General features: G+C 43.9%; 1 protein-coding gene across 1 annotated transcript in view; it reads left to right on the forward strand.

Moving 5' to 3' along the window:
- Window positions 1-13,692, forward strand: part of USP24 (ubiquitin specific peptidase 24) — a 118,870-nt gene extending 105,178 nt beyond the window's left edge. The window contains exons 62-67 of the mRNA XM_030574173.1: window positions 1,179-1,245; window positions 8,534-8,612; window positions 9,334-9,409; window positions 11,155-11,241; window positions 11,575-11,685; window positions 11,895-13,692. Coding sequence (XP_030430033.1) covers window positions 1,179-1,245; window positions 8,534-8,612; window positions 9,334-9,409; window positions 11,155-11,241; window positions 11,575-11,685; window positions 11,895-11,957 — 483 coding nt within the window. The 3' untranslated portion in view covers window positions 11,958-13,692. The remainder of the gene's footprint in view (window positions 1-1,178; window positions 1,246-8,533; window positions 8,613-9,333; window positions 9,410-11,154; window positions 11,242-11,574; window positions 11,686-11,894) is intronic.
- The last annotated feature ends 2,853 nt before the right edge of the window (window positions 13,693-16,545 follow it).

Consider the following 16,545-nt stretch of genomic DNA (forward strand, 5'->3'; position numbering starts at 1 on the left):
GTAACAAAAATGATTTAAATGTCTAGAAAACATGACCTGTGAGAGAAGATTGAAAAAATGGGTGTGTTTAGTCTGGAGAAGACTGAAGGGATCATAATAACAGTTTTCAAGTACATAAAAAGTTGTTACAAGGAGGAGGGAAAAGAATTGTTCTTAACTTCTGAGGATAGGACAAGAAGCAATGGGCTTAATTGCAGCAAGGGTGGTTTAGATTGGACATTAGGAAAAACATCTCAACTGCCAGGATAGTTGAGCAGTGGAACAAATTGCCTAGGGAGGTTGTGGAATCTCTGAAGATTTTTAAGAGCAGGTTAGACAGTCACCTGTCAGGGATGGTCTAGATCAGAGGTGGGCAAACTACGGCCTGCGGGCCACATCCAGCCCAGCCCCTGAGCTCCGGGAGGCTACCCCAGCTCTTCTCCTGCTGTTCCTCCTCCCCCGCAGCCTCAGGTCACTCCGCTGCCAGCACAGTGCTTTGGGCGGAAGGGCTATGAGCTCCTGGGGCAGCACAGCTGCAGAGCCTGGCCTGGATCCGATGGTCTGTGCTGCACAGTGGTGAGGCATAGCGCTGCCAGCCACCAGTGCTACAGGTGGTGCAGTAAGGGGGCAGGGAGCGTGGGGGGTTGGATAGAGGACAGGGCAGTTCGGGGGGAGTGGTTGGGGGTACAGGTGCGGATAGGGGTCAGGGCGATCAGAGGGTGCAGTGCAGGGGGGTTGAATGGGGGCGGGGTCCCGGGGAGCAGTCAGGAATGAGAGGGGGTTGGATGGGCCAGCGGGGGGGCAGTCGGGGCAGGGGTCCCGGGGGAGGGGTGTAAGGGCCAGTGGTCCCGGGGGGCGCCATCAGGGAACGGGGAGGTTGGATGGGATGGGGGGGCACAGATAGGAAGTGGGGTCTGGGCCACAACCCCCTCCCCTAACCGACCCTCCTTACAATTTCCAAAATCCGACACAGCCCTCAAGCCTAAAAGTTTGCCCGCCCCTTGTCTAGATAGTACTAAGTCCTATGTTGAGTACAGGCGACTGGACTAGAAGACTTCCCGAGATCCCTTCCAGTCCTACAATTCTATGATTTAGAACAAAAAAATCTGAAGAACCTGAGACCATGGTTATAATGGAGACCACCTTGCAAGTACCTCTCACATAACACTAAGTTCTACCAACCTTTGTTTTCTTCACAGGTTATTGAAGACCCTTTACAAGTAGAGAGGGTCAAATTTGCATTTGAGACTGAAAATGGATTGCTAGGCAAGTAGGCCTATTGTGTGAAATGTGGTAATGCTTTCCTTTGACAAATGTCCAGATAACCTATTGTTTTTTATATCTTGCTGAACTGAAGAACCTCTTAATGAAATTGATTTCACATGTTATCCAAAAGCAGAGCATGAGAATATCATGGTGATAGACGGGAGGAAATGGAATCTTATTTCTCCCAAACAAAACAAATCATTGAGCTTATAGAGGGATGGAGCACATGTACATCAGGGAAGGCCATTCAGAGTTCAAATCAGGTCCAAACTATTGGGGGGTGAGTGTACACACAAATATACAGCATTGTCATAAAGGTTCTCTTCCCGGCCCCGTACTGCAATGTAGTCCTCGCACTGGAGACCAGGAGGAAAAGCGGTTAGTATATAGGAAGCAACCTATATACTAATAACATTTTTGGCCTTTCCCTAGGGGGAAAAAAAGATGTGAAGAAAATGTGAAGTAAGTGGAAGAGATGGGAATTTCTCTGTTTGCTGGGTGACTTTCAACCCAGTTGCACAACAGACTCCTCGAGAGAGTTTCCTCCTTACACATCTTAAAATTTTTGCTGCCTCCTCCAGTCTTCCTCCTTTATGAATGTGGTGACCGCTGTTCTGATTCAGTAATCTTACCAAGCACTGGATGCATGCGTCCTGCCTTTAAAAGTGTGTAAGCCTGTATGCAGGCCTTAGCTCATCTCCAGGTGCTCTGATCCTGCTGAATCAGAGGGCTGGTATCCGAATGCAGGCTCTCCATAGCTAAGATGTCCGCCCTCCCTCCCCCCACTCCATGAGTCAAGGTTCTTTCCCCCAAAGCTTCACTGACCTGGAAGGTAAAGTGTGGGGGAGGGGAGGCAACAGCCCTAATCTCCTGTGGAATGATAGAACCTTCTTTTACTATAGGGGATGTGAGACACACATACAGCCCCATCCCAGATTTGGTTCTAATGTGAGCTGCTCTCCCCTTCTAATAACAGTATTACCAAGAGCTCTCCCTAGTCAGCAAGTTGCTGAGCCCTTCCCCACCCACATGGACTGCTTTGCCACAGAGCTGTTGGAAACGGTGGGGAGGAAATCTTTTACCACTATGGGTTTTGTAAGTAGGATTCTCCAAGGGTGGTGCAACTTTTCTGTCCGGATGTCGAGGAAAATTTGTTCAAGGATCTTGTACCTTAACAGCTGCGGGGCTGTCCCTTCTTCTCAGGTGTGAGTTTGAACATCATTCCCCCTCATGGTGTCTTTCATGCTTCATTTGTCATTAAATCTTACTGTTCTTGGCCACATGGACAAGATCCTACTATTGGTATGAGGATAACTAAGTTAAACCTGGAATTCCTAGAAACTGTTCAGATACTTCGCAGACTTTATTACTGTGCTCTTTACTGTTAAGACCACAAAGCCATTTACAAAACAACCTTTGGGTAACAAGTCCGCTTCTGGCAGATCCTTGAATCCTTTCTTGCAACCTCTGCTCAGGGTAGATTATTTAAAACAAATTGACTTAAATCATCAGTTGGCAATGATTAAAACATGCTGATTTGCAACTAAATATAGCCTTTATACTAAATTTGGTATTCCTTTAGCTAGCCAAGGGGATATGCTATATCTATATACATATATTTAAATTTAAGCAAGTATAGAACTTAAATACATTTATTATGTTAGAAAATGTGATAACACGTTTCTTCTTTACTTGATTCTTCAATTCAGGATTTGTATCAAACTGGATGAAAATTGGACTTTAAATGCGCAAAAAAAATTTTAAATAGTTTTATTTAACTACTAAACAGTCTTATGTGCTGATACATAAGAAAAAGTCAAGTAACAATGTTTTGCATTTAAAACCAACTGATTTATTAAACAATATAAGTATCTGTGGTTAATTGAACTGGCTGTTTCTGGTCTCTGTCCTTCATGCTTTAGAACTACTAGTTATCATAATTTCAAATTCAATTTTAAATGATTATTTTAAAGAAAAATGTGTTTTATTCAACAAAATCTGATTTTTTTTTTTTTAAATTAACGTATTTTTATCCACCTTGACTCCATTGTGGGATGCAGAGACAAGAAACTTAACAACATAGGAAAATTACTGACTTGTAATGGCTTATTGTAGTCTTGCTCGTCCTCCATTAAGGGGTTCCTGGGTGATGAATTTTGCTTTCATTTATATACTGAGGAGTTAGACGTTGCTTTAGAAAAACAACAAGGAGTCTGGTGGCACCTTAAAGACTAACATTTATTTGGGCATAAGCTTTCATGGGTAAATAAGCTTTTGTGGATAAAAAACTGCATGGATCTGAAGACATGGGTTTTTTACCCATGAAAGCTTAGGCCCAAATAAATCTGTTAGTCTTTAAGGTGCCACCAGGATCCTCATTGTTTTTGTGGATACAGACTAACATGGCTACCCCTCTGATAATTGCTTTAGAAGTTTTAGCTCCAGTTGGAATATGGTGAGCTGGGGTCCTTTATCCTGGTTTTGATTGTTAATTTGCTTCCTAGTAGATGGAACCATGTAAAAATCTATAGTAGGATGGATAGGAGGAAGATAACAGTATTACCAGAGATTTACAGCTTATATGTAAACTGCTGTTTGAAATCCAGATACAGTGCGTAAAATAATTGCCTGCAGTTTTACTTTGATCTAGTTTAGACAAAAAGGAGGGTTCAGATAAACTGTAAGAGAATCTTGAGCAAAATTAGTACTGTTAGCGTGAATATTTTATAAATGTCTAACATTTCTGAAAGCTCTAATAAAATTAAATTATAGAATGCCAGCATTTTTTGCTTTAGCCTGATATCTTCAATCCAATTTGTAGCTGTTTGTATCACAAAACTGTGCGTGAATTATGTTTTAAATATTTCTGTTCTTCGAGGGCTTGTTCACATCAATTCCATTCTAGATGTGCCTGTGCCCATGTTCACAGTTGGAAATTTTTGCCTTGGCGGTATCCATAGGGCCAGCTGTGGTGCCCCCTTGAATGCCACCTTCATGCATCAGTATATCGGGCCCCAGCAGCCCTACGTCCTCTCAGTTCCTTCTTACCTCCCGTGGTGGTTGGTTGGAGCTCCTTTCCTTGCATAGCAAGGGCTAGTGATTTCATCTCTTCTGACTTAGAGCCTTAGGGCCTTGTAAATAGTTTGTTTATAGTAGTTAGTCTTAAGTAGTTGTTAAATGTTATTAGAAGTTAGAGTCCCAGTGGGGACTTCACACCAGGCAGGGCATGCCCCAGTCTCCCAGGTTTAAGCCCTGTACGGACTGTAACAGGCCTATGCCTGTAAGTGACCCCCACAGCAGCTGCCTCAAGTGCTTGGGGGAATCACATGTGAAGAACAAGTGTCATATTTGTAAAAAAAAATGTCAACCCAGGACTCAGAGCAGGATATTCATTTGCGGGCTCTCCTCATGGAGGCTGTCCGTTGTCCGGCTTCCGAGCCATCCCGGCAAGACTTGCCTAGTACCTTGGCCTCAGTGAGCAGCGCACCCCCAGCACCAGGCTCCACCTAGCACTGCTCCCTGTTTCTGGTGCCCAGAAAGAAAACAAAGAAGCACGGCTCTTCGGAACTGGGCTAGAAAGGCCATCGGGCAAAGGACCCAGTTCGGGCCGCCCTGCCACTCCACAAAGGCGTATGGACATGCCTCCCCTGTTGGGGCCCTTAGCCCCAGAGGGTCCACCAGCCACTCCTGGGACCAGTAGGGACCCAGACTCCTGATTGTATCGACACCTTCCCAAGCTCCCCCAGTGCAAGAGAGCAGAGGCCTCTGCCTGCGCTGCCTTGGCAGCACGGCCACTGGCCTTATTGGAGTGCATGGGGCATGCCGGTCATGATGATGCCCCCTTCACACCGCTCCTCTGCTGCTGCCTCAGTGCAACAGTTGGCTGCACCGGCAGCACCAAACTCGGTTCATGAGTCGCACTCAGAGGTTGGGGTAGAGGAGACTGCACCCACCCCTAAACCTCCCTCTCCCATAGGGGACGATGTCCCAGGGCCTTTCCCAGTGGTACAGTCATCTCTTCGTCCCCGGACGAGGCGGGTCACGGGACTCTCATGGGCCAGCCCATCTGACAACTTTAAAAGAACACCAGGCCCTGTTTCAATGGGTGGCCGAGAACTTGGGCCTAGAGGTGGAGGAGATAGCAGAGCAGGCAGACACCTTGTTCAGTATCCTCTCAGCCTCTACCCCGGCCCATGTTGCACTACCAGTACATGATGGAGTCCTCAAAATTGCCAAGGCCCTCTGGCAAACCCCGTCATCTATCCTTCTCATCTCCAGAAGGGACGAAAAGTAGTACTTTATCCTGGCCAAAGTACCTTTATACCCACCCATCTCCGGGCTCGCTGGTTGTGTCTGTGGCCAACAAAAAAGACAAACAGGGGCACACCAGCTCAACTCCCAAAAATAGAGGCCAAAGAACTGGACCTTTTTGAGAGGAAAATCTATTCCACTGTCAGCCTGCAATTCCAGGTGGTGAACCATCAGGCCCTCTTGGGCAGGTACAATTTTAATTTATGGGACTCCCTCCATAAGTTCCAGGAGTCCTTCCCGAAAGGGTTTGGCCCAAGAATTCAGCACCCTGGTGAAGGAAGGCACCGCAGCAGCTAGTTGCTCCCCCCAAATGGCATAGGACATGGCGGACTCAGCGGTTAGGGTGGTCGCGTTGGCGGTGGTTAAGAGGTGCAGGTCCTGGCTTCAGACCCCCGGCCTGTCCCAAGAGATGCAGACCTTGATCCAGGACCTCCCCTTCAATGGAAATAGTGTCTTCTCTGAACAAATGGATGTGAGGCTGCATGGGTTGAAGGACTTTCAGACCACCCTTCGCTTGCTGGGTATGTATACACCACGGTCTTCACAGAAGCCATTCCAGCCACCCCTGCTACCAAGGCCTTGGCAGCCTCAGGTGTCAGGGGTCTTCTGAGAAACGTCCTCCCACGCACCTGGCAAAGCATCCCGAGGGCCAGAAGCACTCATTTTGAGAGTGCGATCAAGAGCGACGCCCCCATCAATTCCCTGGATCCACCCTGCCCTTTCCTCAAACGTCTTCATCCCTATCATTCGGCCTGGTTGTAGGTCATCTCAGACCACTGGGTGCTGGACATAGTATCTTAGTGCTATACCCTGCTGGTTGCGGGACGGTCTGGCCCTCAACATGAACGTCAGGGAGCTCAGAGCAATTCACCTGGCCTGCCAGGCTTTCTTGCCCCACCTGAAGAGTAAACTAGTGCAGGTCCTGATGGACAATACTGCCGTGATGTATGACATCAACATGCAGGGTGGTGCCCGGTCTTTGGCCCTTTGTCAGGAAGCTCTCCACTTTGGGGATTTTTATGTGCTGCATGCCACTCATTTGATAGCCGCACACCTGCTTGGGACTAGGAACATCTTAGCAGATCACATCAACAGCACTTTCTCCTCTCGCCACGAGTGGTCGCTTCATCCGGAGGTGGTCAGCATAATCTTCCAGAGGTTGGGGACTCCCCAGGAGGGCCAGTTTGCATCCAAGCAGAACAGAAAATGCAGCGTGTTCTGTTTGATTCAAGGAATGGGCTGGGGCTCCCTATCAGACACCTTTCTTATTCCATGGTCAGCTGCACTGATGTATGCCTTCTCACCGGTGCTGCTGATTCAGAGTCCTTGCGAAGATGAGGCAAGACAGGGAGAAAGTTAGTTATCTTAATAGCCCCCGCGTGGCTTCGCGAGCGCTGGTTTGGCACGTTGCTGAGCCTTTCGGTAGCCGCCCCGCTGCAGCTGCCCCTCTGGCCACATCTGCTGTCACAGAACCACAGCAGCCTTTTGCATCCGAACCAGTGCGGTGCTGTACTTGACAGCTTGGCTACTGCATGGTTAAGCGTGGGAGAAGAGACATGCTCGACCCGTGTCCAACAGGTCTTTCTGAATAGCAGGAACCCTCCATCAGAGCAACTTACCTGGCCAAATGGAAAAGATTCGTATGTTGGACCTTGGAACAGCGTATTCGGGCTGAGCAGGCCCTGCTGTGGGAGATCCTGGATTATCTGTTGCACCTCAAACTCCAAGATTTGGCCTTGTCATTGATCAAAGTCCACCTGACAGCTAACTCCGTTTTCCATGCTTTGTTCCAAGACAGGTCAGTCTTCGCTCGCAACATGACAGCACAGTTTTTGAAGTTCTGGAGCGTCTCTACCCCCACATCCAGGATCCCATCCCATCCCTCCCTGGGACCTGAATCTCATGCTGTCGAGACTCATGGGGTTTCCATTTGAGCCGCTGGCTTCCTGCTGTCTCCTGCTTCTCTCCTGGAAGGTCTCATTCCTGGTTGCGATAACATTGGCCCACAGAGTGTCCAAAGATCAGGGTGCTTACTTTGGAGCCACCCTATACGGTGTTCTACAAGGATGTGGTCCAACTGCATCCGCACCCAGCATTTCTGCCAAAGGTCGCTTCCAAGTTTCAGACTGGCCAGGATATATACTTATCAGTCGTCTTTCCAAAGGCTCATGCATAAGATGAGGAACGCAGGATATGCGCCCTGGACGTCAGGAGGGCACTGGCCTTCTACAAAATAGAACAAAGCTGTTCCAGATGTCATTGCAGTTGTTCGTTGCGGTGGCAGACAAAATAAAAGGTTGTCCAGTGTCTGCTCAGAGAATTTCCTCCTGGATCACAGCCCGCATCCGTTACTGCTATGAGCGGGCGAAGGTGCCTCCACCAGCGATCATGACAGCACACTCATCTAGTGCACAAGCGTTGTCAGTGGCCTTCCTGGCACAGGTATCAATCCAAGACATCTATAGGACCTCTACCTGATCTTCTGTCCACATGTTCGCATCTCATTCTAGACTTACCCAGCAATCTTGAGATGACACTGGCTTTGGCAGAGCAGTGCTGCAAGCTGCAAGATCGTGAACTCTGAGCCCACCTCCATTGATACTGACTGCTTGTGAGTCACCTAGAATGGAATCGACATGAGCAAGCACTCGAAGAAAAAAGTTACCTACCTTTCGTAACTGTTGTTCTTCGAGATGTGTTGCTCATGTCCGTTCCATTACCCTCCCTTCTGCCCCTCTGTTGGAGTTGCCAGCAAGAAGGAACTGAGAGCCCATGGGGCTGCTGGCCCCTGATATACTGATGCATGAGCACAGCACTCAAGAGGGCGCCACAGGTGGCCCTTCGGATGCAGCTGAGGCAAAAATCTCTGACCCCGCATGTGGGCGTGCACACATCTAAAATGGAATGACATGAGCAACACATCTCAAAGAACAACAGTTACAAAAAGATAGGTAACTTTCTTTTCCTCTCATTCCAGCCTTGATGCACCATAGTAACCATGTGGACAGCAGTCGTTGCTATCAGTGTGTCAAGTTCCTTGTTACTCTTGCTCAGAAGTAAGTAATGGTAAAAGAAAGTGAAAAGTTCATGTTAATCTCTCCATAGTAACAACCTCACAAATTGTCACCTGTAGACTTGGGTTACTGTAATGCAGTTGAAGTTCAGAGGCCTGCCCTTGAAGTCTACTTAGAAGTTTTCTGGATCTCTTGAAAATGAGATGCTAGGTTCCCTTGAGATGGATTGAAGTTGTATGTAGGGTATTTTTAAACCTGCTAGTCACTGAGTTGGATTTCTCCTGCTACAGATGATGTGATAGCAACATCGAAAGCCAAAGCAGGAGAGCTGCATTCTGTAGTGTTTAAGGCAATTGTCAATTCTTGCATGCGAAATGCAGATTTCTGGAAGATATATAAGAGGAAGGATTTCAGATCTTTCATTTCAAAATGTTCAAGTTTTTAAGTCTAATCATGTATTCTGTTAATAATTAAAGGTTTAAAATGTATGCTCTTGGTTCACCTTTAACTCACTTATGTAATCGACTATCTGATGTAAATTTCATTCAGGGTTATTTGTGTATCACTAAGCCAGTTAATTTATTATAGCATTGTCTTCAAAAAAAAGAGAAAAAAAAAGTGTTTACAATAATGACATGTAGAGAAGACAGTGACTGATGTGGTTCTTGTAATGTGTGTGAAGGAAGGAGCAGTCTTTGAATTTCAGATTTAGCGGAAAGGATTGCCTTTATTGTGGATAATAAATATGCGCTCAATTTCCAAGGTGCCCTGCTGCTAAAGATTATTTCAAGGAGAATTCTCATCATTGGAGCTGGGCTGTACAGTGGCTACAGAAGAAGGTAATTTGGCTAGGGCAATATTATGGAGAGACTGTCTGTCTTCTCTTCCTTGTTACATTTGCAGATTTCTGTTATAAGTTGATCTATGTGAATTTTTTTTAATTTAATTTTTGTTGACCCAAAAGTATTCACAAATTTCCTCTGATAGTTTAGGCTGGGGAAAGGTTTTCACGATCAGCTTCAGAGAATTGTCTCTGTGTGTCTATCCTTCCATTTATAACTGTTACTCCAGTAGTTAGGACACTTGCCTGGGATGTGGGAGACCCACGTGGGAATCCCTGATCTGGAACAGGGACTTGAACACAGATTTCCCTCCCAGGCAAGCAGCCTAGCCATCAGGCTGTAGGCTACTCTGTGGTAGATTGCTCTCTCCTGTTGAAGGTTTCCATTTTGTATAAATACGTAAATATTCAGTTGAGCAGGTGAGTGCCCTAACCAATGGGCTCTAGGCTATTCTGTTGTCAATCTCCACAGTTCCACTTTGTGTAAATCTATAAATATTCGTTGGACTAAAGAGAGAGACTGTTGCCTGGTGATTTGAGACACTAACATGGTAGATAGGGAGATATGGATTCAGATCTTTTCTTCCCAAATCAGGAAAATCAAAATATTTTCTGAACTGACCGGGATGTTGTCCCTGATTTTTTGGGTTTGCTGGCCAAAATGAAAAATCAGTCATTTGCCCAGCTCTAATTATAAGCTCAAATCTCTCCTTGCTGTATTTTTGGAATAGGCATGGATTTTATCTTGGTTTCTGTGATCATTATTATGACAGAGTGCATGTTTTGCCTGGAATCGCAAGTAGTATTATGACATGGCTAAATGGATACATTTGGAAAAGTCACTTTATTTGGCTCCTTACTTTAAAATAGAAAGGATTGTGTGCATACAAATGTACACACAGGTAGCAGTAAAGAAAACTCGTGCATAGTTTTTATAAATTAGAACATTTTTTTAAATTCAGTGCTGATCCCCATGACTAATGTCCCTCCCCATGAGGAAAGCCAGCTTTGGAAGCTTTCAGAGGTTAAAGTTCAATGTAGAAAATCCAGTATGGAAACCTTCCCTTGCCAGCATACTGGTGCAGGGAGCCACCTTTCCACTGGAGATTTCTTGCAGCCCGTTGTGGTTCAACACAGAAAAATGTATGCATTAAACAGACACCACTGTCGTCTCAATTCCCACTGCCATGGCTAGGAACTCTAGCTCCCAGCTAATGCAGGCCAGGCAATGGCTCTCCAGTACTCAAAGACACTTCAGTGTGAAGGTCAGTAGAACCAGTCCATGTTCTCCTTCTGCAGTCCAGATTAGGCCATGGTCTCTCTGCAAGCACTGCATGGGGTATTGTTACTGTTCCATAATCCGAGACTCTCTCCAGCTGCAAAAACCTCCATCTTTTTCCGACAGCTTTTACAGGGCAGTTGTGTTGCCAGTGCAGAAACTGCACCATACTGAAAATTGAAAATGTGGTAACAGGAATGAAATGAAACTTGCTCTAAAAATAGAACTGTGTTACTGTACTGCTATTATACATCTTGGCTTTGGTGCCTTTTAATGAATTAAATAAGAATGTTTCAGTGATGCGGACACAGGCTGTCCAGTGCGCTGCACAGGTATGCCACAGATTTGGGGAACCTTGCCACAGGCTTTTTGGCCCATCCTGCTGTGGAATATACAAGCAAGGCCTTAGGCATGTAATGTGTTTCTGCTGCTCAGGTTTAATTTCTACTTTGGTTTTTATTTAGATGTCGGAACACTATTGGGCTCCACAGAGTAATGTGTCCAATGAAACATCCACTGCAAAAACCTTCCAGCGCACTATTTCAGCACAGGTACATGTCATAATCACAAGAGGTAGTGTTATATTGTTTTCATTTCCCCTTCCTACTCCTTGCTGAGTGGCCATTTTCTTGGCATCTTACTATAGACAGGTGGACTTAAGTGCATTCTTCCTGTGGCGGTTGGATCTTAAGTCTGTTCCTGGCTACAGTGGGCACCCTTAAGTGAATCACATGGTTACCTCGCTTACTTCCTGCCAAACCATTGCAGGTCCGTTAGCATGTGATCAATATTGGCAGATTTTGAGTTTTTAATTACGATAATTGAATGAATGGGGTATGTGGTCTTTTTGGCATCTAACCTCCTGAATTTCCATTCTACCTTAGGACACGCTGGCATATGCCACAGCCCTGTTGAATGAGAAAGATCAGTCAGGAAGCAGTAATGGATCAGAGAGTAGTCCAGCCAATGAGAATGGAGACAGGTATCTACAACAGGTAAATAAAATAATAATCCTCTCATGTTAAGAATTCATGGTGGGCTTCACACTAAGAATTCCCTGTACTGTATATTTACTTAATGGCTGCATTTTAAAGATGTGATACAGACAAAATAACCCTGACTGCAATCAGGGTGCTAACGTTTCACTGGTTACCTTTTAAAGAACAACGTGTGTACTACCATCATTATTTTTGTGTGTTGAAAGGGTTCGGAGTCTCCCATGGTGATTGGTGAGCCTAAAAGTGACCTTGACGACGTTGACCCTTAGAAGATATCTACGAACTCAAGAGCAAGAGTTAAACTGAAATATTTAAGCCTGGCACCTTTGTGAAACTGGAGTCCCATCACTTACACCTTCAGAGGAGTCTGGAGAGAGAATGCTTTATAAGAATCAGTGGCACCTCTGAAGAAGTTTTGTTTCCTTCAAAGTTCAAAGCATTCTTCATCTGTGGAGATTTAGGAACTTTAATGCTGCAAAGAACTCCTGCAGTAGCTAGTGTGATTGTCCAGACAGGATAAAAGTTTGTCAAGATTTTATCAAATACAAAAAAAGCTAGTGGTTGAAATTTTTATTATGTGAACATTAAATGAGTGAATGTAAAACCGTTGCTTTTTCTGTGATGCTGCAAACAAAAAAGATTCTTTTGGGTTTTATACAGGAAAAAAAAAATCAGTCTGCCTTTAGGTATGGAGGGCAAATTTTTAATCTTTCTGATAATATTGAATAGGAATATTCAAAATTATGTAAAGATGTGTGATGACTTACATTTACATTGTAAAATATTAGTTTAAGAATTAGTCTACACAAGGACCTTTGTATTTAATATGTCTCCCCACTCGTTTGTATAGCGTCTGACAGAGGGGTCACGGAGAGAGCTCTCAAAGATTGTGATTCCTTATAGAATGACTTTGGCACAAGAACTCTGGAACTGGTGAGCTTTTTCTGATAACCTTCTGATGTCAAACTGGGAAGAGCAATAAAAAAGCTTTGTTTTCTCTAGTACCAGGTGTGTATGAAATGACATAGGTGGATTTAAAAAACAAAATTTAATGTTTAAAAAGAAAAAAAGCACTTTAAGATTGAATTGTTGCAGTTTGACTCCATTAAATCATCTTTTTAAGACTTGGAGACATATTGAATAAACTGTAGTCTTAATCATGTGATCTGCAATCATTTGCTTATGCTTTGAAGTTACTGAGAAAGTTGGTATTGGTTGTATATGATGAATAATTCCCTGAGTGAGTTGGAGACATTTTTGTGTGGATTTTATAATAATTTTAATGCAGGGAAAGAATGATTTGGCTTTGTGTTTTCACTTGACCAGGCAACATTTAAAATACCACAGCTAGGTTTATTGGCTCATAAATAACTGGAAACTAGTTGAACTACATGAGCAGAGTCTTGGTTTCCATGTTGAATGCAATTCAGTCATTTCTAGTAGCTCGGGATACTACTTTTGTGCCAGTTGAGTTTTCATATTTGTACATTTTGCATTTTCAGTTTCACGTTGTCTGCACTGCTTTTGCCTTTATTTATGGATTCTGCCTTACTTTAAAAAAAAAATGCACAGAAATGGGGGAAATCTTAAGGAGTGCCTGCGTACCTCCAAAATGGATACATTTGCCAAGTCAAAGGCACAACCAGCCAAAAAGTGCCTTTTTTTCTTTTTACTTTTATGTACTATTGTCAAAACACGAACTGGCAGATGGCTTTTCACTATTGTGCACTAATCTTGAAATTACTGAGTCATTTCATTGTTGAAGCAACCATCCGATAGGATTTACGCTGTACAGCTCTATAACTTATTGCAGGTTAGAGAACCCAAGTCAGAAACTGCCTGTTCAAAATAAGGATGGCATTGAAGTGGATATTTTTTTCAAAACAATGTCATCCTTGAAACACGGCAGAGTTAGCAGATTTTATAAATGTTTCTGATAACATGCTGGGAAATTTTAAATGTGATGTTTTAAATTAATTTTGAATAAATCATTTCTCACGAACACCTCTTTCCCCACCTTCCCTATTACTTCATAACAGGTCATAAATCATCTCAGAAATAGTCAATATACAGTAGTGATTTGATGTCATTGTTGTTCCTAGGGGCCAGCATCAATTGTCACTTCAAATTTCTGTTATTTCCTATGGAAACTATGCCCTCTGTTACTGCAGGCCAAAGTAACATCACTTGCACAACTGCACCAAGATGGCTCAGATCACCACTGTATGTTCCACATCAATACAAACTTTTCATGGTTCTGCTCATGCTTGTACAAAGTCAGTGGCTATAATTTTCACTACTTTGGTTTCCAGCTGCTGTCATTTGAACCTGCTGAAGATTAATTTTTTTAATATAGTTTGACAAAAGTAGCTTTTTTGTGTAAATTGTGACGTGTTTCTATGTTGTAATTTTTACTGCCAGTCTTTTGGATGAAACTGTTTTGATACATCTTACAATATGTTCAGTAAGCGAGCAGCCATAGCATGCCTATGTGCTCTCGGGGATAGATTTGTCCAACTAATGCATAGACATTGGCACTGGAAAAAACAGGCAGTCTTGATGAACAGTCTTGGGAATCCTGGTCAATGGAATAAAGTTATTCCTTTCACAGAAAACTAGTGTAGTCTTTAGCTTGTTCATAAAGCTGTGCTGTCATGTTGTTGATCCTCTTACCTTGATCTCTCCCATAGCCAGTCCTTCAGGTAATAAGCGGCAGATTATTATCCTGGTACACCTTTTTTGACAGCCCCGGGACAAGATGACATCATCTAATGTGAAAGAGGTGAATTACTTTCAACGCTATTCTGCTGTACACCCTTCCAGTGTGGCTGTCTGCAAGCACAAGCATAGACAGGTGTAATAGCCATCTGCACTACTCCACCCTGCTTTCTTACAGTAGAATAAAGTCACTTGATTAGACTGGTTAAGCTCTTTGAATATTTTCCTTGTCACATAGTAGGATTAGCTGGAAGTTGCCTGAGGGCCACACTTTGCACTCATACTGACTTCTTTGTGCCTGATGCATAAAACAGTGAGCTTCTGCATACTCCACTTATGCTGGTTCAAAGAAAACTTGTATGAAAAGCAGGAAACAAAACGACATCAGACTTGTTATATGTGCCCAGTCTTCCTCCTTGTAGAAGGGGAAGACACAATAGCTACAAACAGGTATGTAAGTCGCAACTCTACATTTCTTAATGAAACAAAACCCTCCCTGTATCCTGTGGATGAGTGTTTTAATCAGCAGAATAAAAGCACAGCACCTCTGCCCTGTTAAGAAGAAACAACTAATCTTCAAGCATGATAAGGCTGCTCCCTATCATGGTAATTACTTGGTAGCAGGAGTCCAAAACATTGAGACAATACACTAGTGTGAAATATACTGGTGCTTTAACCATTGACAGTCTGGATCTTCGAGCAAGCTATTATGCCACACTTCTCAGGGGCTTAAGCATTGTGAGAGCTTTCTCTTATCTCACCCCTTCACCAAATGGAGCGATGCACTTTGCTCATGTATCAACCGCGAAGCAGCAGATACCATATTGGAAGATGTCAGAAGGCTCTGAAGTGCCCTAGCATGCCTCAGGGTAGTAGAAAATACTCATTTGCCATGGGTCATGCTGCTGTTTAAAGAGAGAACTGTCCCCGTTGCTACTGTTTTGTTGTTCAGGCACAGTGGGAATTATTCACTGCTCTCCCTATCATTTAGGAAAACCAGTTTTGATCTCCTTGGGTAAGCCATGAAATGTTACAATTAGCACAGTAAAGTGCACATCATTTTCCATACCCTTTTTTGAGCTTTTATTAAATCTGTTTCTGCTCTTTAAGGAGCATCCTACTGACCAGCAATGTGTTCTGCCCTCCAGCCTTCTCTCTTAAGTAGTTGTAAGTTGAAGTGGAAAGGTTTCCTATTTTTCCTCAGATTTAGATGTCCTGAGTTCAAAATCGAGCAGGCTGTCCCTGCTTGCTTAAAGAAAAAAATTGCACACACACTTGGATCTTTGCAACAATCTGATAAGAGTCCTGACAGCGCTAACATATTGTGGTATTGGCACAGCTAGGCAGGGGCTAATCTTGTATTAAAACTTATTAATATCTGTAAGGAAACTGAGTAAGTGCTGGAAACCTCTCAGGTTGTAATAAGTCTAATCTGCTACAGTGTTTGCTTAATGTTAATCACATGACAATGCTCAGATGGGTTATTTGCTATTTAGTTGAGCAAATTAAGCCCCTTTATGCAGAACAATCCTTGCTTTTAATGTCTTTATGATAAAGCACCTCCCCAAGGAAGTGCTTATTGTGGACGAAAGTCTTCCTGTACTGTGTTCAGAAGTGGCATAACCAAGACTTGGTATTTGCCATGACTGCCTAGGCTTTCAACACTGGTCAGTTCCCTAGCTAGCCTACAAAGCACCAGATTCAACTTAATTCCTATCATTTCTTGGGGAGCTAAATGCAAGAGATTTATTCCTTGTTTAGGGTTCAGAGGGGAGAACTTGAGTGCAGATGCCAGCCGACTCAGTGCCAAGCTGGCGTAGCTGTTACCTTCTCTCTCTTCCCCCTGCACATCACACGGCATTGCATGTGCTTTAAGTAGAAATTTTGAGATAGGCTACATCATAGATGCCACCTTTCCCAACCCCACTGCATCCCTACTGTTAGCTGCAGGTTACCTGCCACATAGGGCTGTCTTCTTACAACAATGATCTGTACTACAGCCACCCTTCTGTCAGTGCAGGTTAAGTCCTGCTAGATGTATTTTATTTAGAACACCAAACAGAGAGAACTGACTTTGCAGAAAATCCTACCCAAAGCAACTGTAATTCGAACTCATAATTTTCCCAGCTCCTTGGTGGC

This window comes from Gopherus evgoodei, chromosome 8 (genome assembly GCF_007399415.2).
Source record: "Gopherus evgoodei ecotype Sinaloan lineage chromosome 8, rGopEvg1_v1.p, whole genome shotgun sequence".
Lineage (NCBI taxonomy): Eukaryota > Metazoa > Chordata > Testudines > Testudinidae > Gopherus > Gopherus evgoodei.